Source organism: Pezoporus flaviventris, unplaced genomic scaffold (assembly GCF_033815535.1).
Source record: "Pezoporus flaviventris isolate CSIRO_AGI_PZ_B2104156 unplaced genomic scaffold, CSIRO_AGI_Pfla_v1 ptg000001l, whole genome shotgun sequence".
Classification (NCBI taxonomy): Eukaryota; Metazoa; Chordata; class Aves; order Psittaciformes; family Psittacidae; genus Pezoporus; species Pezoporus flaviventris.
Genome location: NW_026892549.1, coordinates 24158868 through 24183348, shown reverse-complemented (window position 1 = coordinate 24183348; position 24481 = coordinate 24158868). Strand labels below are relative to the sequence as shown.

General features: G+C 39.0%; 1 protein-coding gene across 6 annotated transcripts; it reads left to right on the top strand.

The window, feature by feature from the left end:
• Positions 1 to 1289: 1289 nt before the first annotated feature.
• On the top strand, positions 1290 to 24141 carry LOC133266901 (solute carrier family 22 member 15-like). Of its 6 annotated transcripts, none has more exons than XM_061448643.1 (12): positions 1290 to 1487; positions 3342 to 3488; positions 6287 to 6419; positions 7096 to 7260; positions 8796 to 8925; positions 10681 to 10902; positions 11848 to 11988; positions 13722 to 13807; positions 17282 to 17390; positions 21733 to 21805; positions 22285 to 22443; positions 23413 to 24141. In XM_061448643.1, the coding sequence occupies exons 2-12, from the start codon at positions 3363 to 3365 to the stop codon at positions 23434 to 23436; spliced, it is 1368 nt and encodes a 455-aa protein (XP_061304627.1). In that variant the 5' UTR covers positions 1290 to 1487; positions 3342 to 3362; the 3' UTR covers positions 23437 to 24141. The 6 variants fall into 6 exon arrangements, with proteins under 6 accessions (XP_061304627.1, XP_061304604.1, XP_061304611.1 ...); XM_061448620.1 differs by lacking the exon at positions 1290 to 1487 and adding an exon at positions 1534 to 1638; XM_061448627.1 differs by lacking the exons at positions 1290 to 1487; positions 23413 to 24141 and adding exons at positions 1534 to 1638; positions 20687 to 20762 and having other exon boundaries at positions 22285 to 22427.
• The last annotated feature ends 340 nt before the right edge of the window (positions 24142 to 24481 follow it).

Below are 24481 nucleotides of genomic sequence, written 5' to 3'. Positions count from 1 at the left end.
TTGAGACCTCAAGTTTCTGTATTTTCCACACCAGTGTGGAAAAACAGACCACTGAACATGAGCGGGAGCCTGACAGGTTTCTAAAATCAGTACACTTCAAAAATTATTTTCATACTTCCTGTAGATCTGCCCAGGAACAGAACGGAGCCTGTCTTGTTTATGGTTGCCAAGGTTCAGCAGCAGATTGTTCTGTTTGAATTAGGGTAGGAATCATGAAAGCAGCTGAAGCAGAGGCTATAAGGACTTCAATAAAGCCTAGGATTTCACTACTGCCTGCTAATGTACAGTGACTACATGGATGAGGAAGCTCAGAAATGATTTAGAAAGTCTTTTATCCACACTGTCACAGTTCCAAGGTAAGCAGCACTTTGACCCTCACCGAGCTCTTCCTGGGCAACATCTGTATGTTGCATGGCACTCACTGCTTCCTCAGTGAGGTGTGCCATCCCATCCAGTCTTTCTAGTAATTTTAGTTCTCCTTGGTAAGAATACTAAGGGGAGGGCATCCTAACTTACTGCCTTGAAGGAAAGAATTTCTTGATATGGTTAACTGGGGAGAAGGACTTACAACCCAACCCAAACCAAAAGCCCTGCATAAAGCTAGTGTAATAGTGAAGTTGCATCTTAAAATGTAATGCTAGAAAAAACGCATAACCACATGTATTGCAGTCTTGAGGGAATTACACCAAAAGCTTTCCGTGCTTTTGTCAAACCCCTTTCCCCCAGGTCTAATTAATAATAGTTAATCTCTATTCTTAATACTAGAATTGCCAACTTCACTGGAGTTTTTCCTGTTGTCCATAGGAGGTGGAGCGTTGAGGTGGTGTTCTGCAAACTGAATGGGAGCCACAGGGGAAGCAGAGTATTTATGGCAGTTTAATTTGTTTTATTGAAGAAGCAAGCAGCACTGTCTGGATCTGTAGGTGCCCAATTACCAGACCTGGCCACAGACAGCAGCCTGGGGAGAAGGCCACAGGGCAAAATTGACCTTTGTTAGCAAACTGTAATTATCTAGGCTAATTAATCCTGATGAAAAATCCTGCTTCTCTTAAAGTTGAGGTCATGAAAGGGGGAGAATTGCTCCGATTTTAAAACACCCCTGGAGCAGCTGCTGAGCTGTTCTGCCCTTCCCAGGGGAGTCTCTTGGAGCTCCACTTCGAGTGCCTTTTTGCTGGAGAAGAGGCCTGGCCATATCCGTTTGCATCCTACCTTGAGCAACCCGTATTTTGGTAGCCTTTCCTTCCTGGAGTAGCGGTGAAGACTGTTCCCCACCTGCTGACGCTCTGCACTCTGCTCAGCACATACAGGCAGTGATTCTTCCGGATCGCTTTTTAACTAATCGAATACTTCACCCCGTGAAGCGGCTGCCTTGATACTTGTGCCTAGCGCGCGGCTGCTCTGGAAGTGTCTTCTTTAAGCAGGTCCCTGCCCTCAGCTAGGGACGTTGCCGCTCAGCCGGCGGGCGCTTTGGGGCGCAGACCCCGCAGGTGAGGTGAGGACGGGTGGGGCGGGGCGGGGGCGCCAACTCAGCGCGGCGGCGGGCGGGCCATGGCGGTGGGGCTGGAGGAGGCCTTCGGGGCGGCGGGCGAGTTCGGCGGCGGGCAGCGGCGCCTCACCGCCTTCCTGGTGCTGCTGCAGGTGAGGCGGCAGCGGCGGGGGGCGCCGACGGCCGGAGCCGGCCGAGGCGGGGCGAGCCCGCCGCGCCCCGTACGAGCCGAGCCGCTCCTAGCGGCGTTCCCGCTCTTCGTGTTTGCTGGGGTTTGTTGAGTTTGTTCGGGGTTGGTTTGGTTTCTTTTTCGCTCCCGAGCAGCAGCAGCATCCTGCGGAGGGTGGGCAGCGCGGCCGCGGGACGGGCGGAGGAAGAGCGGGGCCGCCGTGTGTGTCATGGCGCGGGATGCTGCGGGGCACCTCTCCCGCGTTCGCCAGGATGCCCGTGCCCGTTCGGAACCAGCTTCCTGACCCGCCCGGCGGCGGGATGGGGTGCGGGTTGCGGGTTGTTGGCCGCGCCACCGGAGCTGTGCAGCGGGCTCGCGTGGCCTGGGAAGAGTGGCGAAGTGACCCTCCTGGCATTTCTGCGGCAAACAGCCTGGTGTACCCCCCTCAGGCTCGTGGGCGTTTCAGAAAGGATTTGGTGGGGTTTATTCCTTTTGCGAGTTGCTTTTCAACCCCCTTTCTCGCCCGAGTGCTTTTTTACATCTCAGATTGGCAGAGTTTGTGATGCTTTCCTTGTTTCTATGCCCATCATTTTCGCTTCTTCACTTCAAGAGAGCCTTTTAAGTGCGAAGTGGAAGGAAATGAAGTCTGACCGCAGCAACTGTGGGTTTGTTTTTTTTTTCCCTTTTGCATCTCTTGTGACACGTGGTGTTCAGGGCCTGCCTTTAAACACCCTGTGTGCAAACACTTTCACTTGCTTAGTTTCTTCCTAATAGCTTCCTCCTGCATTTTGAATCAGACTGCTGTTGTGAGGGAGGGAGATGGTGCTGTGTGCAGGTTTTTGTTGTAAGTTGTTTCTGGAGGAGTGTCCAAAGTAAGCACAGGATAAAGTGCCAAATTAAACCAAGGTCCAACTGAATGCACCACGCAAAGACTTGTGGCCCAATGTAGGGAGCCATTCAAGATTCAAAACTTTTCTATCAATGGTAACATGCTGAAAGTAACCAATATGTGGATATGCCTGAGGTTAGTTGTATTTTACCTTAAGCAAAAAAAAAAAAAAGATGTAAAGTGAAAAATAAAACCAGATGTGAAATGTGGAAGACATTCAGACCACCTTGACACCCATATTAATGGATGAATATTCTCATAATATTTTCTTCATGAAAATGGTTTTCGTTCCTGCATGTTCTGTTTTTTATAATGACCAGGTTAAATTTTCAGTCTCTGCAATGGACAGAACAAATGAAGACTTTTAGAAATATAACCTTAGATTTCTTTTATAGGTTTGTTTTTTGGTTTTATTGTATTTTTTCTTTAATAATAATCTTGATCTAAATGTTAGATCTCAAGATCTCAGCTATGAAACTATGATGAAGTTCTTAATACTTTCCTTTCCTGTGCCTGGCTGCAAAACTATAAAAACAAATGGAACAGCTCTGCCATAGGAAGGAGGGCATCAAGATGAAGTCTTCACTGAAAGTGTACCAGTATCTCTGGAGTGGTACCCGCTGCTCACAGCAGCCTCAATGACCACATCTGGGAATTTAAACACAGTAGACTGACTGCATTTTCTTTGTGGTGCTGGGTAAAGGGAAATTGTTAATTTTCAGTTTAATGAAAAGCATACAGTATTCTATAAGGTCTCTTGGGATTGTTTGGGGTAAATGATTGTGCCTTATTTTAAGGTATATGTGGCTTGTCAGTCAATGCTTATTGTGCTTGTGGGAGCTGTGCCTGAGTATCATATAGACCAAGGAGGAATTCCAGTGAACAGAGCTGAACTTGCCAAGCGTATCCATTTTGTGGACAACTTCACCTCTATAGTAACTGAGGCAAGTAATTCCATGCATCTAACCATTTCTTCTTGGGATTTGTGTCAAGGGTGCAGGATGTGCTGCCTGTAAAAGCTGAGCAGGGCTTAGTGTAATGTTTTGCTTACACCGTTAAGAGTTATTGGAACCCACCCCTCTGGCTCTTTTATTTCATCATTACTTATATACTTTGAGATTTAAAAATAAAGTATTATCTTTCCTAGCATAAATCTAATAATAATTTATATTAAACTTTCCGTGTATTATTTATTTGTTTTCAGTTTTCTTTTATTACTAATGAACAAAGACATCACTAAAGAAGAATGATTATTTGACTAAAGTTTACAACTCTGGAATTTAGGATGAGTTCCTCCCAGTGCCTGTTTTCTACCAGGCAAAGGTTCAATTTGGTGTGTTTCCACAATCTGCTGTGGATGTAACTTTACCAGGTTGTGTTAATTTCCCACAGAAGATATATCTTAAAGGTTAAAACTTGTATGAAAGTGAAACTCATGTACCACAGGTCTGTGTATTTTGATGTGTGGTGAAAGCAGGAGATGGAACAGATTGAAGTTTGCTGAGTGGGACAGAAGCTTGACCCTTTATCCTCACGCCTTATGAATTCCACGAGGGAGGCTGCATTTGTGTTTCGCTAGTCCCTGGGCTATAATCACTCAGGCAAGAAGGAGTGACCTAAGCATCACAGCCAGTGCCAGAAAAAAAGACTGCGTGGGTGGCTTGGCTTGTAGCATGAACTGTCAAGAGTTCTGCTGCTTGAATTCTTGGAGTGGTTGTCAGTAAACTTGGATAAGACAGGTTAGCACTTGCTGTAGCTGGTGCCAGATTCTTGCTTCCTTCCCATTATCCCAAATATAAGTGTATAATGTTTTTCTTGGAAAAATGTAGTGACCTGACATAAGGAGTGATGCAATATTGGATCATGTCCCCTGTTAGAAACAGCCTGTTTTCCAAGAACACCCCTCAGTTTCAGACTCTCAGCAAGATGTGTGATACAAGGTAGTGCTTAATTTATAATCAGAAATCAGCAAAATTTAACTAATACTATGTTTTTAAAGTCAGTGTCCCCATTTCCAAAATGCAGTCATTCTCAAGAGTTGTCAAAACAAGTTTATTTTGCCCTTAATTTCCATAACTTAAGTTTTTAAAAATATATTGCTAAATAGTCTTTTCATGGAGTCTTTAGATGCTGGCCAACGTTTTGCTGTGTGCTAGCAGTCTAGTAACTAAATCAAATTCCATGTGGATTTAAAGAGCTGAGAGGATGCCTATTTTGGTGATAGCAAAATTGGCAACATTTTTGTTGGCAGGCTACAATTAATTTTGACAAATACTTAACAAGTTCCTTTTGTGCAAATAAAATAGACACATGCTTTTACAAGTTATTCTTCACAGATTATTATACCAGACTTGCTGAAATCTGAGCATCTTCCAGCAACATGCTAAGTAGCACAAGTAATGGTTTGCAAAAGCAATCTTTTCTCTTGCTCTGTGTTGAGAGAGGAAGCTGCTTTTGCAAAGTTTATTTCCCTTATTTTGGTGATGTTCCCCAAAGTTCCCCAAAACTCTGAAGTGCTGGAACACCGAGTAGGTCGGACTAGAGAAAGCGTCCCGTAAACGTGTTAAATCTGTTCCTGCTACCAGTGTCTTGCAGGTTGCTGGATGGGTAGAGCACAGGTAGCGGGTGGGTTGCTGGGTGGATGGAGCCACGTCTTCTCTGTACTTTGCAATTATGTGAGTTCCAATTGAATAAAAGCATATGTTTTGAGGGGTTGCCATAAGTAAATTTTCCAGTAAACACACTAGGAATTATTTGAAATACTTAGGGATTAAATATTGGTTTGGATAACATTTTGTATTAAATAGTTAAATTCTTTTCCTGGAAAATCACTTAGGGTTTTCTGATTACCATTCTTTCCCAAGTTCATGATGTCAGGAATGTTTGTAGTCTCAAAAGTGCATTTCTGAGTGTTGATTCTCCTTGTTTGTAGTGGAGGGGCTGCACAAGCTGCCTCTGTGCCTTGCCCCATCAGGAATCGCTGCAAGTTTCATTCCAACTGTCAGTTCATTTTCTTCTCACAGTTTTTGATCATGCTGCCTAGGTTTAGCTTTTGGATGAGGTAAAAGCACATTTTATAGAGAAACCCATCATTTGTTTCTAACTTCTGTTTGATTGTCAGTGCATGTACACGGTAAGATACTAACGTACCAATGAGTAGTTGATAACTACAAAACAAGGGCATCTTTCCATAATCCCTTCCAGCTTTTCTTCAAAAGTTCAACATGTGTATGATGAGGAAGGGCACCAGGGATTACTCATGGTTCAGGAAGCAGAGCTGCGCAGCATTAACTCTCTAAGTACTGAAGTCTTGAACATGCGTTTTTCTTGTTAATGAATAATTTTTATTACCTGCTTATTAAAATAGTTAAGCTTGTTCAATGTAGAAATGGCTAAGCTAATACCAGTTCAGGCTTCCCTTGTTTTAATAACTCAAAATAGGTTGCCTTGCCAAAGGTTGGGAATTGGGGTACAACTAATCACACTTATGAAGTTGAAAGTTTATATTCTGATGAAATTTCTTGGGGAAGAGAAAGCAGAAAGAGATGTGAGAGTCTATTAGGGAAAAAACAGGACTACTGTTTGCTTACTTTGAACAAAATTTGAATTGGATATAAAGCAAGTGGGAAATGGCAAGAGAAGAATTTTAGTAGTTTTTGATAGGTTTTTTGTCTGTTTGAGGAAGTAAACAACTTGGTGTTGATACTTTCAACAATAAGGGCATTTTTTTTTTTTTTGACAGTGGTACCTAATCGAACAAGAAGCCTACAAAGTAAGCCTTGCATCATCCCTATTTTTTGCTGGATTGCTTATTGGAAATGTTACATTTGGCCCCTTGTCAGACAAACTGGGCAGGAAACCAGTGTATATCTCAGGTAAGATTGTTGAAAGGCTTTTCGTAAGCATTTTGTATGGATAACATCTCTTTGCTGCCTGTGGGCCACTCTACCTGAAGGCTACCCAGGGGTCACCTGCTGTCTCAGTAATACAGAGTCAACGATCTGTAGCAGCTTTCCACTTAGAGTAGAGCAGCACTAAAATTGGTGTCTATGACTGTGCTAAGCAGCATAGCAGTCACTAGAATATCAATGGGAGATTAAAAGTAATGTGTTTTTTGCTATGCCTGTCACTTTTGGAGCACCATATTCCACACACTGCCTAGACATATTGTTCTCAATAAAAATAATTAGCTTTTGTTTGGAGAGGGTGGAGGAAAATTAATACCTGAATACTGAACATCTTTAGAGTGTGTTACTCATATCCTGGGTTCTGTTTCCCAGCTGTGTTTGCAGCTGGAAGGGTGTTTTTGTTTAATGGTAACATCATCTCAAGAGAACATCATCTTTGGCATGGCAGACCTCAAGTGTGTGACTTGAAAATGATTGTAATTTTCATATGGTATGATTTCAGGAAGTCAAATGTGAGAGATGAGAGACAAGAGTACTGTAGACTACTCATTACAGTCAGTAACTGACTGTGGTCTCTGCCTTTCTTTTGAATTCAAGCTGTGCAGCAGAAGTAATAATTACTAATTTTATTATCTTTCTACAGGTCTATTTTTGGATGTAATTTTTGGATATGTCACAGCATTAGCTCCGAGTTATGACATATTTGCAGTTTCACGGTTTTTTGTTGGAATTGTGAATGGTGGAATGGCTCTCGTGTCTTTTGTCCTAACACAAGAATATGTAGGAAAATCATTTTGGTCATTTACAGGTGGGATTTCGGAAGGTTTAATCTTTTATTACTGTGCAATGTATTGTTCTGACTATCAATACCTTATATTTTATATTTGTACCAAGGTTGTCAGGTTGTAGCAAATCAGGCAAGCGTGGTGAGATAGATCCAAGCTCTTTGTGTGGGAAAGGTACACCGACTAAGGAAGTGGGATTGAGTTTGATAAATAGCAAAATAGAGGGTTTTAAAAATTGGTACATTGAGTCCTAAAATTTCTCAATTTCTACAGTGCATTATATTAAAAAAAGAATATATGCTTTGGCAGATTCTGCCACCTTCTGAACAACGCTGTATGGTATCTTGGGGAAGGTATTATTCAAAGTGTTCTTTGAAGGTTCCCGGGACCATGAAATGACTTAGTGCCTGGGTAGTGTTTTTTCCACTGCTGAATGTGCTGACCATCCAGTGTTTTTAAATCTCCTTTTTCATATGCCACTGCCAAGACTTAAAAAAGCACATCAGAGTGCTGTAAAGCTGGAGTAGCTCAGAGTGTAACGCCCTTTTGGCTAGCAAAACATGGGGAAAAACATGGTCAAAATACTGAGTTGCTGTGCCTGTGAGCATGTTTCTTTCTCTCTCGTTTCTTCAGTTGCCTTATGCTACTATTTTTCGTATTTCTTCTGTGGACTCCTGGGGAGTTACGAGACAGTTGTGGTTCATGTATATCTTCCCACTTAAAGTACTGAATTTTCTTCTCCTGGGTTTACTTTCTTGACTCATGCCCTCTTTCTCTTCTGCCCCTCATTCTCCCTTGCGCTGTTGTTTCTCTTGGCTCTTGCCATCCTTTCTCCCTGCAGGGCCAGCATGCTGATGGACCAAAACCACAGTCCTGCTGCTTATCACTCGGTGCTTTATTCTAGTTTTGCTCAGATGTTGAGAAAGAGGGGCTGAGCAACTGACGAGGGGCTGAATGACGGGGAGGTGCTGCGTGAGCTCAGCTTTGTTAAAGAAGCTCTCCTAGGTGCTGGCTGTGAGCTAGGCTTTGTGGGTGATAGCCAAGAGTTTCTGGGTTAGTACAAGATCTCTTGTTAGTCTGCAGAGGGTTTGTTTTTAGGCTTCTGGAGTTCAAGTTGATCCCGTATTTTTAACACATTTATTTGTGCTTGTTCTTCAGAATTCTGCTGCAATAAACCTCTGGCTTGCAGCTGGTTTTGTACTGAACTGTCCTTGAACTTCTATAACTTCCAATTTCTGTGCCAGCTTGCTACCTCTATTGAAGATTAACTTAATAGACCAAAATAAATCATTCATTCACAACACTTCCTTTCCTCTCCTCAGGTTTTCTCTTTAGGCTGTAGGTTTCTGTTTGTCCCTTGCTCTTTCCTATGTACCACCCTATATTTTTGAAAGGGGGATCCCCCCATATATTATATGAAGTTATTCTTCATTGGGATTGCATATTATACTTAATTATAATATATGGGCTAGGGTTCTTTTGTTTGTTTTGGTTTTTTTTGTTTTATTTTCTTTTGCCGATGGTTTCTGTAGTCACTATTTTGGTCTTGTATTTTCAGGTTCATTAACTAATTTGACATTTGCAGTTGGCATTGCAGTTTATGCTTTGCTGGGTTACTGTGTAAGAGAATGGCGCTACCTTGCCTTGGTATCGAATACCCCAGGGGTCATCTTCCTTCTTCTTTCTTTGTAAGTGATTCATGTGAATTATAATGATAAGAAAAAATATGCAGCAATTTAACAGTTACTTTTTCTTGTCATTGTTCAAGGGAGTGGTGGATGACATTTTTCTGTATGGCTTTATGAACCAAGTAAGAGCAAAATCATATTGTGGAGGAAGAAGTGGTTTTAAATGAAGCAGGTCAGGGTTACTCAGAAGACAGGCTTTTGTTTCTGCATGCTGTTACAGTTGTGGTGGCCAGTGTTGCAAAGAGCAGCTGTATGCCAGCTGTCCAATAAAACTTGATTACAGATCTGCTTGGGGAAGGGAAGGCCTGCCAGAGGCTGCGAGCTGGAGCATCAGCCAGGAACACTGCCTTCTGCCAAGAAAGGGTTTCAGTGCTTGAGAAGTTTTGGAAGTGATCCTAGAGGGATTTTAGAGTTTCTTTTCATGAGACATATGTATGCAAAGGGAAATAAATGAGAGCACTTGGAATTGCCTTTTTAGCATGATACTGTATGTATCTGCTTGCTTTTGAGGTCCCTTGTGTGTGTTCCTAGCACTGTTGTGCTTAGGTGCTCCTATTCAGAATTCCTAAATTGGCATGAGCATAAAAACAATTATGAAATGCATCAGTATTTAAGGAACTGCAAGTGCTTAGCTTTGTCTTGGCTGTGTTGTTACAAAATATTCTTCTAGCATATCAAGTAATATAACTTGTATGCTTCTGACACTAGTGAATGCTGTAGAAGAAATTAAAGTATTGGTTTAGTGGGTTGCCTACACATTAATACAGGGAATGTCTAGCATACAGCACAGAAAAAAACCTCTTCTAGTTTTTATTTCATTTAAAAAAAATTCAATTCTTTTTTAGATACATCTGATCTTGAAACAAATGATGTTAAAGAATACACAAAAAAAACACCACTCCCCTGCTTCCTGTAATCAAGGAAAACAAAGCCTTTGGGCTGAGGAAGGAAGTTCTTCATAATGTATTTTCCTCTATGGTATTCTGTTTCTGGTGAAGTAGAATTACTTCTCCCAAATACTAAAAACATTAGGATCCTCCAAAGTATTGAAAGCTTAGTTTGGTTGTAGGATGTATATTTGTTAAGAGTACCAGAGAAAATGAAGGTTCACTTAAAAATAATCCATTATTTTTTTTACGGCTCATAAAAGTAGCAGCACACTCTCTGGCCTAAAAACCAAACCAAAACAAACAACCCAAAACAAATCAGGAATCATGAACTGAAGTTGTGGTAAGTAAGGATATTCTGATTATACTTGAGAATAAGAGGTTTCCAACCTAATGTGGGCACCAGTGAGCTGGTACTGGAGCCTGACAAGTAATTTCCCTGTAAGATTTCTTTCTTTCTTCACTCCAACTTGGAGCCTTCCCATAATGGAGAAGCTCAAAATACACTTCGTGAAAACAAAGTTTTGCCTGGGCTGCTCAGACAGTTAGGTTGCAAGATGCTTCCTGGATAATGCTAGTGTAGCATTTCCTAAGAAGTCAGTTCAGGAGAAGTCAACATTTACATTTAAACTCCTCTAGCATGACTGAGTGCTTTGTGAAGCATCTCCAACAATCCTTGTCTAAGATGACTGTATAATTATCAAGTATGTGGAATTTGATAGGCAAAACAATGTCAGTGGAATGATTTCTCAGAATTTTGTATGGATACTTTAAACATTGATTTGAAAAGTGGAAAGATTGACTTCAGTGAGTGCTGTGTTAATAGGAATGAACTTATCATAGTTGATTTTCTGTTCTTTCCTGTTAGTATGCTCCCAGAATCACCACGATGGTTGTATTCCCAAGGGAAAATGGAAGAAGCTGAAGATGTATTGCAATATATTGCCCTTGGTAATGGAAAAGAGAGATTAAATCTGAAATTAAAACCAAATGCAGGAACTTTCAGAAAGGATGTATCAGCACCTGGTATCCTAAACTTAGTAAAACACCCTGTCCTTCGGTGGCAAACTGTTATACTGATGTACATCTGGTATGTAATAACAAGGTACTGAGGCTGTGACTGAGTCAGGCACAAGGAAGTGATTAGAAGTTTTCATCCTTTTAAAAATCCTGTCCTCTAAATCAAATTTGTCAGTTGGTGACAGACAATAATAATCTAAAATGATGTGTTGTAAAGTTGATGTTTCATTATTATAGCTGTTGTGTTTTATGTTCAGTGTTACTTAGAAACTGCTTCAAACCCTCCTAAGAAGTAATCCGATGAGAACATAATATTTACATTGAGTGAAATGAGAAGCTGAAGCAGGAATTACTGAGAGGATGTGGATTTGAACCACCCTTAGTAAGAAAAGAACTATGTGGGTTAGACAAGAGTAGAGATCTGCAGCAAGAATAAGCATTAACAGCCCGAAAGCCCATTACACGGGTTCCCTGGAGTAAAACCGGAGGCAAACAAAATACAGATTGCATAGATTTATATTAGGTACTGTCTTGAAAAGCCAGTGTTGCTTTCTGTGGGGTGGGGATGTGTGGGCATAGTTCTTTCCAAGGAAAATACAATAGGTTTGTTGGGGAAGCCTTTCCAAGGTTTGCAGAAGATACTTGGTGTTAATCAATGGTTGCAAAGGAATCCCTGGAAAGAAAACTGTATGTACAACAGTTAAGCATCAGCTGCTTACAGTTACTAGCTTTGCTGAATAACCTAGGGAAAAAAGGCAAGCTAATAGGAAATTCTGAAAGTTGTGCTGTGCATATGGATGCATGCTTTTTTTTCTTTCAAGAAGTTGCTTTTTTAATTAAACAGCAATTATTCTCTTTGCCGTGTTTCCCTTGTGGGGGCAACTAAGAGCTCTCTTCCTAGCAGGTAACTCAATGTAACTAATCCATAACTTGGCATAATTTCCCTTTTAAATACTTTCTTAGTCCTAAAGACAACTTACGTTAATAGTGTAACTTCTGTGGCTTTTTTTTTTAGGTATGTCTGCAGCTTTGTGTACTATGGACTAACTTTAAATGCTGGTGAATTAAGAGGAAATCTGTATTTAAATGTGGCTCTTTCTGGTCTTGTGGAAGTTCCAGCATTTCCTCTATGCCTGTTTTTTATTGAGAAATCCTGGTAAGAAAAGCTTATTTCCTAGTTTTCTGCATATATTTGTTTATAGCTTAGAACAATGTTAACCTTTTTCTGAGGAAGAAACTTCCCTGGTTTTCTAAACAGTGTTGTTTTTTTTTAATTTTTATTTTTTTAATTTACTCTGCTGCAGGGGTTTCTGCAGTTGGTACAGAAATGGGACTCTGATTTTTCTGCCTCTTCTCTTTTTTTTTAGTTTTGTTCATCTTTGAAAAGCTCATCTCTTGAGTAAATCAAATGATTAATGTTTTTAAAAAAAGCTTGGTCTTTATGGAAAAAAAAGTGAGTAGCCTAGTTATTTCAGTATCTATAGCTTAGATAGATCTCTTACATATTTTATTCAGAATGACTTGTTTTTGTACTGCCTACCAACTGCAGTTGAAAGCAATTTTTAGCATTGGTCATTTTTACTTAAACTTTTCAAAGAGAACTTCGAAGTGAGAGCCATTCAGTTTTTATTAAGGTAGAATGATTGATTACCTTGTTATTTTCATACATTTCAGTGCTATTTGGAGGCCATCCTTTATGTGGGTGGTTATTTCCAAAGACCAAACAGTCTGGCAACCCAAAGCTATTCAGGGTTTTATGTAACCTTCAGTTTGAGTATCTTTGTAATTGGTCTCACTGAGATCAGTGGCAAAAATCCTATTTTCTTCAGTCAGGTGAGGATGTCACCTTTTCAGTTTTTTTGGGCAGTAAAAATCTGTCATCTTTGTGAAGCTAAAAAGGAAAACAACCAGCCAACCTTCACCTCTAGCCCAAGAAGCCTGAGTCAAGGACACGCATTTAAACCACGAACTGCACAAGTCCTTTTCTATGTCTTTTATTTCCATCGTAATTTGTCAAATTAGTTGTAAAATGAAATCTTTTGGTTTCCTGAAAGGATGTGTGTAGTTTTAGGTGCTTAATGCAAAACAATGTGACAAGCCAGCTGCACCATTTTCATTCGGTTTTTCCTTAAAGTGTAGCTTTTTTGTTGCAAAAATATTTAGAAATATTACTGTTTGTTATAGATAAGCTGTGGTTCTGCTACTGTAGGGCAGTAGTTAGAAATAGCTGTGAGAGTTCCCAGAGTAACAAGCATTTATACTATTTCTACATGCCTGCAAACTGTTACTGTGAATATCTCTATTTGTGATCCTTTGCAAATAATGATGAAATAAATTGTAATATGGCAGATGTGGAGATGGACTGATGGTTTTGCATCCCATTGTTGTCTTTTAAAGCAGTAGGCAGTAGAAATAACCTTTGCTTATTTCTATGCATATGCTAGACAGAAATGCATACAAAACAGCTTTACTGTGTGTCATGACTATATATTTATGTAAAGTTGTAAAAGAGAAACACGGATTAGGAAGCATTAGAATTGCATTTTCTTGACCAACATGAAATTTGATCTTTGTGTGTGTGCACCGTAGTACCCTTTTGGTGATAGGGTCCATTGCCTTGCCCATATAGAGAAGAAGAGAAGATGGAGCTCTTGTTGCTGAAGTAGATGGGCTCTTCTCAAGGCTACATATTCAATAGCTTGAAAATCAGAGCTTTGCTAGAAATTAGAAAACTTTTGTGGGAGGACTTCAGTACCAGAACTAGGAAAATAATGCAAGATTTGAAGCACTTACCAAGTTACAATAGGTTAAGTTGGTAATTGCAGACAAATTGAAAGTATACTGTGTGACTTTGTTTCCATCTTTATCTGGATGCTCTTTTGCTTCTAGGTCTGGAAGACGTAAAACTATGACATGTTTTCTGATATTTGCAGGATTTGCCTGTATATTTACCATGTTTGTACCAACAAATGCAGGTAAGTGTGTAATGCTGCTAAAGTAGATGTTTGTTAATTTAGATAAAAGCTAACAAAACAAATTAATGAGTATTTTGTGACCAAGTATATGAGGGCCTAAAGGTCTAACCATTTATACCTCTTTCTTCTGGGGCTAGTCAGGAAGTCAGGCTCTTGTCTATATTGCTTTTAACTTGTTGCAGACATAATTTGATCCTGTTAGTTGACTAAGTTTGTCTGACTGCAAGCCCTTGGCTCTTTGAAGTTTCTGTCTCAAATATTGTCATTGCCTTCATTTATCACTATTAAGCAGCTTACCTTAAAATACTGAATTTAATAGTCAAACTGCAGTGCAGTGTAATGTTAGTTAGACCAGATCTTGATGATGTGGGATGCTGAGCTTAATTTTAATTTTGTTTTGGTGGCCTGTAATATTTATAGGAACAGGAATGGAGGTTTTCCTGCATTAGAAGGTTATTTCATCATTACAAACCCCAAACAACTAGAAAGCGTTAAAAAAATAATTTGGCACTTGAAAATTAGAAATGGAAGACTTGCAATATGGAAGTAATGGGGATGGCAAGAAGCGTGCTGCCTTTCTCAGTCTCATGATGCGTATTCCTGTGCTATGCAGTTGTGAGGACACGTCATTGTGACATGGAGTATCATCGAGTATATTTCTCATCTCAGAATACGATGTTTTTTTAGCATTGTCAGTAACACATGTTCGGTTTTGTATTTTCACTTTCCATTTCAAGTACAGTTTTTGTTTACTAATACTTAGGTACTGAAAACTCCTGTCTATATGACACTAACAGAAGTGGTTTCTTGTATGTTTTTTAATACTGCATCAGTAGAAATTCTTTAACCTTAAAAGTGTTTTAACTGAGAAGCACCAGTGATGTTATTACAAGGTAGCCTTCTGTAGGTTGTGTTTATCCCTAACAGTGGTAAATGCTGTCTGGCATCCAGTTCAAGCTGATCTTAGAAAAGTCTCAAGAAGAAAAACAGAGAGATAAAAAATGCTGTAATCCCGTTTGCCATGCTTGTATTAATTCAAGTCCTCAGATGTTTTGCTGCACCTTTTATTGAGAGTTTTTTTTCCTTTGTTTGAACAAGTTTGCTCTTTGGGCTTCTTTTTATGTATTTTAAAACAAAATAAAAGCAGTAGTGACTAGTCAGGATAGGGTAATAATTCTTGAAGAGTTGCTAAATTTCAGGAAGTCTGTCTTTTCCAGTTGACTTAACTTTAACCCCATTAAAACATCTTACTTTCCGCTGTGGTATGAATAAAGCTGGTTCATGGCTCAGAGTGATCTGTGTCTGTTAAGTAGAAAGAAATTCGGCTCCAAGCATGATGATGATGGGTGAGGATTGTTGCATCTCTAGTCTGATGCTCCTATCAGTAAGGAGAACATTTCTTACATTTGTCTAAGTCTTCATTCTTCTGAGCAATAAGATCCTTGATTTTATTACAAGGGATTTAAGATTTTAATGAGAGATTGGGCACTTGCCTCTCATGTCTGTAACTTTCACTTGATTTGAGAATCTGATAAAAGTAATTTTCCCTGTGGAATAAACTAATAACGTTGTTATTAAAGATCCTCAGCTCCCTCTTACCTTATCACTTAGAACTCATCAGTTAATTTGTGTATCAGATTGGAAGACAGTGAGGGAGAGTGGCAATGGAGGGGGAATGGAATTGTAATACTCTTTTTCAAAAGTTGCTGTAAAGCATGAAGACATTGCTTTTTGTGCCTGCTTTATGCTATAGCAAGCAAAGGAGACTTCTAGCCTAGGGGTACCTAGATTTTAACTTTCAATTAGATATATCTTCTTATGCTGAAAACATAACAACTTTTTGTGACTTTTATTGATACACTTTTCACTGAAAAAGGAAAGAAAATTTGCAATTCTTTAACAAGAGCTGAGGTGTAATTGAGTTAATGTCAGGTATTTCCTTTTGCATTGAGCGTGACCCTTTCTTGGTGGATATTTTTTCTGAAGTAGATTTAAAGACTTCCTTAGTTTTAGAAGTACTGCTTAAGTTTCTTAAAAGAACTTTTACTCATGAAGATGACAGCCAGAGGATGAATCCACATAATGGCACTGCAAGTGAGACTAGTAATGACATAACTCCTATTCCATAGGGTCTTAAACATCAGCATCTTTGTGACCATTTGTTTTCTCTGCAAGAATTGCAAAAAATATGTTCCAAGGCTCTGAGGAAAATGTAATGTCAATGTCTGGGCTTACCCAGGGAAGCTGATGTGCAGAGGTTTAACACAGATTCTAATCCTGCAATAATTCCCCATGTGGCCAGCCTTCAGCCTCCCCTGAGGGAGGGAACCTGGAGAAGACTACATTTTAATTTAAATTTGCTCCTGACTTTGAGTGCTAATTTCTCTTTCTAGAACAGACTCTTTCTTCTGTTTTGATAGTAAGACCAAAACTTCCTAAGTGCACTAGTGCTATACTTTGAACACATAGATGTGCAGTGTGCTGTTTAAGTCTCCCTGGGAGAGAAACAGCATATTTTAAAACATGTTTGAGAATTACAAATCTCTTCATCATTTCATCTTTGGTTGACGGAAGAAAAGGGATGTCCCAGCTTTCTGACAGTACCCACTGAGGCTCTGAGGACCAGGTTTACACCTCTCCACCTTGTGATTGTATGCAACATTCCACTGCGCAAAAGGGGAATTTGGCTGAAAATGTATCTGTTTTGCTTGAATTATAGAAATAATTGCCGAAATGCATCACACTTAAAAACATTAAATAAAGTTTCTGGATTTCACCTTATGTACAAATGAATTTCTGCTTTGGTTGAAATAGAATCTGACTTGATCAGATGAACAGAAGGGCAAAAATTAAAAGTCAGTTGAGAAGCAATCAGATTTTCCATTACTTAATCAACATAATTTGATCCAAACCAAAACATGCTGAACTTGGTGCTGAGGAAGAGAACCTGAAATGCAGCTAATCAGAGTGTTCATTCTTTCTTATTAAAATGGATGATGCAAACACAATCAAATCAGGATAATGAAGGACAGATTTCTTTCGGCCTTTAAATGATGCACGCTTCAGTTTAGCCAATGTAGCTCTGTCTAATAGAAAACTGGGCTGCATTAGCACTTGTTCTTTTAAGTCCCAAAAGGATGTGAATCAAGTTTTATGGTTTTAGTCTAATAAATTAAGGAGGCAATGATGTCTGTCAGAAGATGCTGTTACCTGGTAAGGTATTCTGACTGCAGAGCTGGAAGTCTTAGTCCTTCCATTTAGAGCTGTGATAGTTTTATACTTCCCCTGCCAAAATGGGTCCAGTTTTCTTGGTGCTAAATATAATTTTATTAGCAGTTCTGATTCTAGCTGTTAAAATGGTTGGGAAGAACTGAAATACTGCTTTTCAACATAGTTAAAAAAAAAAAAAAAAGAAAGTAAGAAACCAGACTATTTATGCTTGTTCTGTTTTTTGTTTTTTGTTTTTCCTGAAAGGTCTGCTCTTCAGTTCTACTTTGTTAGCTTTGTGTGGAAAAATGATGGTCAGTGCTGCTTTCAACATCTTGTATATTTATACATCTGAACTGTACCCAACAGTACTGAGGTAATTACCAGAGCTTCTAGGTAAATGAAAATACTTTTCATGCATGGTGGTACTGACTGCTGTTGTGCTTTAATATTTATCTGTAACGACTTTTACCTGAAACAGCTATATGAATTCTTTCTGTAATTAAGGCAGCTTGACAGGGCTTGAAAGGTTTTTTTTGTATCAGTCACACATTTTGCACCAATGCAGTTTCCTGGGCTGTTTGTGGCACCTGCCTTTAGCTTTGAATGTGGAACAAAAAGAGGAAAACCAGCTTCTTACACTGCTGTGCTAAGTGCTGTATTTCTCATTTATACTATTGATTTTGGAGGATAAAATCACAGGATGCAGAACCAGACATAATTATGTGGTGGAAGTATATGCTGACTTAAGCATAAACATAGACTACGCAGTAAGAACTATTTACATTACGTCTCTATACTTGTATCTCCCGTTTCATTATGCTTGTTTCCCTGCTGAAAAAAGCAAGTGAGGATCTGTATCTTTGTTATTTAATTAAATATTCATAATGTAACTCATTTTAATAGTTTATGTATGACAGTAATTTGCTTTATACCATGTAATTCATGAACAAGTGGGCTAAAACCTTATTTTTCATAGTTCTTATGGACTCTGTGAGGTTACTCTCTCCTGTTGTCCCAAGATAAATCTGAGATAAGAAAATACAGTACCACAGAGTGTTGTTCTTCTCGCCCCATCTCGATTCAACATGATTCTCTGAACTGTACTCAGTGTCTAGAATTTGAGCCATATTGCACAAGTTGCTCAAAAGCAGCAACTACAAAACTACTGCAGAAATGGAGTCCTTCTTTAAAGACAGCAGGAAAGTTGAAAGCTGATGTGGAGTAGGAAGGTGTTCCAGCTGGTGGATGTGTCCTGTAGCACTGCAGAAGCAATTAAAGTGGTGACATAAATCACTTGATTCTAGGACACTGAGGTCTTGATGGGGAAAAGTATGGGGGTGGGGTGTGTGTAGATAAAAATGTGAGTGACTCCTTGGATTGGCTTTTTTTTCTCTTGCGAGGTTCACAAATTGCCATATGTTCCGGAAGCATACAAAGCTAGACTCTGAATACAGGTTTTGTGTTTTGCAATCAGACTTGTGAGGGTGGAGGTAGATTGTCTGTTTTCAGATACTGACTTGTGGTTCTTGGCATGGATTTAGGTTTAATATGCAAGTCCCAAACACACTGATGGAATTTGGGTGTGGGGGTTTGTTTACATTCTCCCAGTCCAAACTTTTGTACTCTTCTTGAAGTGGGCAGTTTTTGACTCTTCCTGTCCCCTCCGCTTTTCTGGAGTTGAGAATCAAGAGAAATAAATCTCAAAATATTTTAATATTTTGATAATTTTAATACTTTTGCCTGTTTCACTGTGTTTCCATACGATGCTGTCTTCCTAAGTCTCACTGATGTTCAGTGCTAAGTGTGTGGCAGCTCCAACCTAGCAGGGATTTCAGAAGTGTGTCTGTGCGTTTGAAACAAAGTGTTTGTGATTAGGAAGATTTTTTTTTTTTTTTTAATTAATCGAGTAAAGGGCTGTTTCACTTGAGAATCCCCACTAAGGTTCTGGCAAAAAAAAAGTAACTTTGTGTGTCATACACAGACTGACAGTGGAGAAAATGCAATAAGGACAGTACAAGAAGTCGCACGCTGTTAGACCACTCATGTTTAATAATGTGGCAAACTGTTAATTTAAACCGTATGAGAATGCCTCGCGTGACAACTTACGTGTTTTAAAATGTTTGATATCTCTGGTACTGTAATTGCAAGTATGAGAGTTTATGCAAGAAAATCATTGGTGGGCGAGTGTTTAATTTAAAGCGAACCACCAGCACCATCTGGTGGTCTTTGCCAAGCTTTGTCCTGATCCCGGCGTGGCTCTGACAGCGGAGCTTAGGCCCCCCGTATGAGGAGACATGGACCATTCATAGCCAGTGGAGAGGAGGTGGAATGCACTTGTTAATTTTTTTAATTTATTTAATCCAGTTGGATGTTTTGCAGGAAAATTAAATGTCTCCAGTATTACTGCTCCTTATTTAAAACTTCCTGCTTTATCTTATCTTAAGTTACTGCTTTATCTTACTTATCTTTTTAAGTTAACTGATACATGGTGTAATGACAACTACACCTCATGTTAGAAATGGGGAGGTGCTGCAAGCTGGAAACTGTGTATGTGCCTTGGGCTTTTTTTCTTTTTGATGTGTCTTTAAAATACCTTCAGGAACAAAAAAAGTTAAAAAAGAAAGAAGTTAAAAATACCATTGCATTTTGGACAGAAGGGAAGACCTTGTATTTGGGAACAAGATGTAATCATAGCTCTAATAATATAGACTTAAGGCCAAACTCATGGTTTGGTTTCTTTTCGTTGTTTGGTTGGTTGTTGCGTGTGTGTGTGGGGGGGGTGTGTGTATGTGTGTGTTTTTGTTGTTGTTTTGTTTGTTTGGTTGGTATTGTTTTTTTTCTTTTTCCCCATGCGAAAATGATTGATGACATCCTTATATGTGATGAGTGAAACTGGAGTGGGGCCACTGGACTGTCTTAGGGTAGTTTTGGAAGGCTCATTTGCTTATTTTCACAGTGGGGAAACTATTGTGTTTTCACTTAATGTCAGTGGTAGCAGGTAAAGTTTGTACTCCCTTAAAATACTTGCCGTTTTGATCTCTGGTTGTCTTTACAACCCACAGTTTTTTTTCTGCTGAAATACCCCTCGAGGAGTGCCGCATGGCATGTGTTCTTTGGCAGGCAGCTGCAGCAGGAAAAACTGGTTTGAGCAGAGCTGTGATTACCCTGTTTGTAGAGCTATTTTGGCTGGCATTAGCTCAGCAGGGTGCTCCATGGGATTGTAGGAGCACATGCAGTCAGTCAGGTCTAGTAGGTGCTCTAGTGAGAGTGGTGAAACCAGGGCAGTAAGGTAAGACTGGGTGGTCAGATGTTGGCCGTGCAGCATCTCAAGAATACTTGCTAGTAGTTCTTGGGCAATCATGCATTTTTCGTTTGGATACCATGACATTCTTCTGCATAACCCAAATTGTGGAATTCTCCATCTCTGGGTATGAACAGGCTTAGGGTCTGTGGGAAGAATGCTTCTAAACGAATGGTTCACACGCAGACTGGTGTGTCATCTGTTCAGAGATTTTGTTGACAGGGGAAGATGCTTGACCTTGTCTTTTGGGGTTTGGCTTTATGTTGCCTTAATGTGAGGAAGTGTGGGTTGCGAATTCCCTTTTCCCAAGAAGACCTGATAAAAGCGAAGGTTGCTTTGTCTTTTTTATTGTTGTTTTATTTTTATAGCAAAGTCACTCAAAGTTTCTCATTGTCAACCGCTTCCTTTAACCTGTGCAAAGGGCCATTAGGAAGGGATGTGCAGGTGGGTGATTTTGGTATGCTAGTGACCCACGTCACCTCTCTGTTTGTCATCTTTAATCCTGTTACTGTCTTTGGAGGAGAAAAAGGAAACGGGGTGAGCCAAAGCAGCTCAGCTCAGTGGTGTGACTGAGGATGATGATGACGAATGAGAGGAAGCAACTGAGACATGTAGGCAGAACAGCAGCCACTGTGAGCTGGTTCTTGCTGTCTCAGTGATGGTGCCAATGCCAGTCTCTGAAGGAGCTCTTAAATACCATATTTAGGAGTGATACAGAGATGGAAGATTTCTGTATTTATCAGGAAGTTTTTTTATTTTTTATTTTTTTTAACTTTCTTTGAAGAGGATCCTTGAAGAGGCTCCTGCTGTTCTAACCTAGGCTTTGATTGTCACAGTCTAGATGGGATTGTTTTAAACTTGGCTGAAAATTGAAGGGATTGCAGAATTCCACAGCCCCTCTAGTGACACATCTGGCCAGATGTTTGCAGGTTTCACACTGGCAATTAATTAGTTTCTGTTTGGAGGTAAGCACTGCTGTTTCATCTGTGCAACCTGAGGTGGCAGAAGAGAGGCTGATAGTGACAGCCTGAGTTAGAGCTAGCATTCAGGATCTTCCGTCTAAAGATCCTGCCAGGTTTTGAAATCATGCCCCATCCAGCACAGGGATGTCCAATTAAATTGCCCTATATGGCAGGTTGAAAAATCTCTCTGTTCAAACTTTTGTGAAGGAGTGCACAACAGGGTGGCTTTGTGAGGGTTTGAAAGGGTGTGATTCACCTTGCTAGCAGATACTCTTAGAAAATCTTCACTATAACTGGTGGAAGCCTTTGAAAAACTTTTTTTTTTTTAATAAAGGCTATTGATAACTTAAAAAATGAAGTGTAAGTTGGTTCTGGCAGTGCCACCACATGTTCATACGTGATTCAGTTGTGTATTCTGAAACTACAAGTCTTTCACTCTTTGTTTGAAACAGAAATGCTGGCTTGGGTATCTGTTCCATGTCTTGCAGATTTGGAGGCATTTTGGCTCCATTTGTGCCCTCTATGGTAAGATTATTTTCTACTTATAATGTAACTCAGATTTATTAAATTGTCTCGAAAGCACTTTGCTGATTTTTTTTGTCTTGAAAAAGATTTGTTTTATGAAAAATTAAATAGCATTCACTCAATTTCAAGAATTAATGAACAAGATGTATAGAAATACCTTGACTTCTGTCCTTTTTGGAAATTAGATAATGTTCTGTGTTTAATATTTCATCTGTTAGTGAAACGATTGTCATAATACATTCAATACTGCTAAAGCTCACTCAGTATCTGAGTTCTTTTAGTAAACAAAATTTTGGTGTGGGGCTGTTTCTGTGAAATGACTTTTATTGGGGTTTTTTGTTCTACCAGTATATGAGTAATTGCACAGATTGCTGGAGTGAAAAGTTGTAGCCTTCTGGCTTTGACTGGAGTTCATATGGATCATATATTTTAAGAGCAGGAAATAATGGTGGCTTTTTACTATGAATTTTTATTTTTAGAAATCTCTTAGTCATTCTGTACCGTTTGTGGTGTTTGGAATCACTGGACTGTCAGCGGGATTCCTGACTCTCCTTCTGCCAGAAACACTGAATAAGCCAATTGCTGAAAGCATTGAAGATCTCCAGAGCCCGAAATACCAAGTGCTTAAAAGTAAAAAGGTAGAATAATTTTTCTTTTTTCAACTGTAGCTTTACATTATTTCCCCCTCTATCTTACGTGAGCCTACTATGATCTATCCATGAGCCTAGTGTCACCTATACGTGATCTATTACATAAGCCGATATGATCTAGTGCATGTTGGTTAGATTATGCATGCATGAATGAATGAAGTAAATGAAGTTTTGTAAAGTTGTTTCTCTCGCATTCAGTGGAGATTAAATTTATTCTTTATTTGGCTCGTAAAGATGAAAAGGCTGACACCTGTCACCTGTATGTATTAAATTATATGTAAATTAATGCTATTTCCTTTCCATGAAGGAAAAGAAATTGTAGAAAGGCATTCTGAAGTAGTCAGGAACAATATATTTGGCAACATTTCTGGGTTTTACAGTAAAACAACTAGGCATATTTTTCATATATTGGATTGTGCCTGTTTTGTAGTGGAACATAATCTATATACCTGAGAAAGTGTTTTATCCTTCATTAGCCTCCTGGTTAGACACATTTAAAGTATTTTCCTGCTACTGATATGCACTAAATAAAACTTAGGCAGAGGGAAATGAAAGTTTTCTTTGTTTCAGCAGGTAATAGAATAGAAAATGTGAAGCACACCCCCTAAGTTTGGGAATTGCTTCCCAGAATGATTAGTTTGAAAAGAAGGGGAGGGAGATGGGAATTCCCAAAAGAAAGGAGTTGTTTGCTTAGAACTAAGTAAGCTTAGTGTAGATATGTTTCTTATGTTTTTCCTTTATATGCTAGCTTAATTGTCTGGTAATGCTACACACACTATTATGCTTGCTTTCTTAGTAATCTGCATTCAGTTGGAATGGGAAAAAGATTGAGTTTTTAACTTCTCAGTTTTTTAAAAAGATTTCTCATTTCCGTATTTAATATTAACCTATAAAACAAGACAAGAAAATCAGACATGCAAACTGTTTTCCAATAATTATTTTTCTTCTGTCTGACAGGTAGTGTTAGAAGAAAACACTTAAGTTTCAGAAGGCTTGTCTGTTACGGAAAATGCAGTGTCCATTGAGAAGATGCTCTAACGGTTGAAGAGCAGATTCTTGCTCTATGTATCTGACAGGAAATGTTGGGGCACTTGTGTATAATGCTGTTTGTAGCACGTTAAACAGTTCTATGTGGAGGCAAATTGAGAAGATGGAAAAAGTTGATCAAAGCTTGTGAGAAAAGAGATGACAAATTGGTGCATTAATGACTTGGCATGCTGTAGATGTTTGGACTTCTTTACAACTCCTTAAAATGAAGCGTTAATTTATTTTACAAAATGCAATTGCTTGCTTCAGATTAAGCTCTGTAATTGAAGTTATGTGTATAATTTAAAATTTAGATAGCCTTATATATACAGGCAAGCTGTAATCGTGAAAAGTAACAGCATCCTGTATATACTAATTTTCTCTACAGATATTTATTTTTTCCTCTAAATTACAGTATACCTCACAGTGTGAAGAGACCAAAGATTTCTATAGGTTATTTGCCTTAGTGTATCTAGCATAAGAAACCTGGATAGGAAATCTGAAATGTGTATAAACACATTTTATTGTGGGAGTAAATAATTTAATACAGTTGTACATGAAAACATATGTAAAGCTAAAAATAATACTATATTCGAAAAATTATGTCAGGTCTTTCAGAGGGACATTTAAAGGAGAGAATGAGTAACTTTTTAGGCAAATTTAATTGGCGTTGTAAATGTGGAACTAGAAATTACTGAGCAAGTCATATATTGTGTAAAAATATGTAATAATATGTAATCAAATACATTTTGCATATGAGTTGGAAATTGTTCCTGCAAGAGGGGAGGGTATGTTTGGTTAACAGTTAATACATTTATGTTGAAATAGGTGCATCATATGTTATAGTTTTCTGATAGGCAACACAGTTTTGTTATTAAAAAAAAAAATTATGTAACATGGGTACTATGAGTGCTTTTTCCAGGATGTTTACCCAGGTGTTTTTGAAGACTACTTGTATTATTTTGATTTTGGCTCCCTATCTAATGTGTCTGATAGGAAA

Bases quoted from the DNA above. Each gene is read 5' to 3' on its own strand.
- LOC133266901 (XM_061448620.1), top strand. From the start codon at position 1,549: ATGGCGGTGGGGCTGGAGGAGGCCTTCGGGGCGGCGGGCGAGTTCGGC. The intron at 3,489-6,286 runs GCAAGTAATTCC...TTTTTTTGACAG, and splicing joins TCACCTCTATAGTAACTGAG to TGGTACCTAATCGAACAAGA. The intron at 11,989-13,721 runs GTAAGAAAAGCT...TTTTGCTTCTAG, and splicing joins TTTTTTATTGAGAAATCCTG to GTCTGGAAGACGTAAAACTA.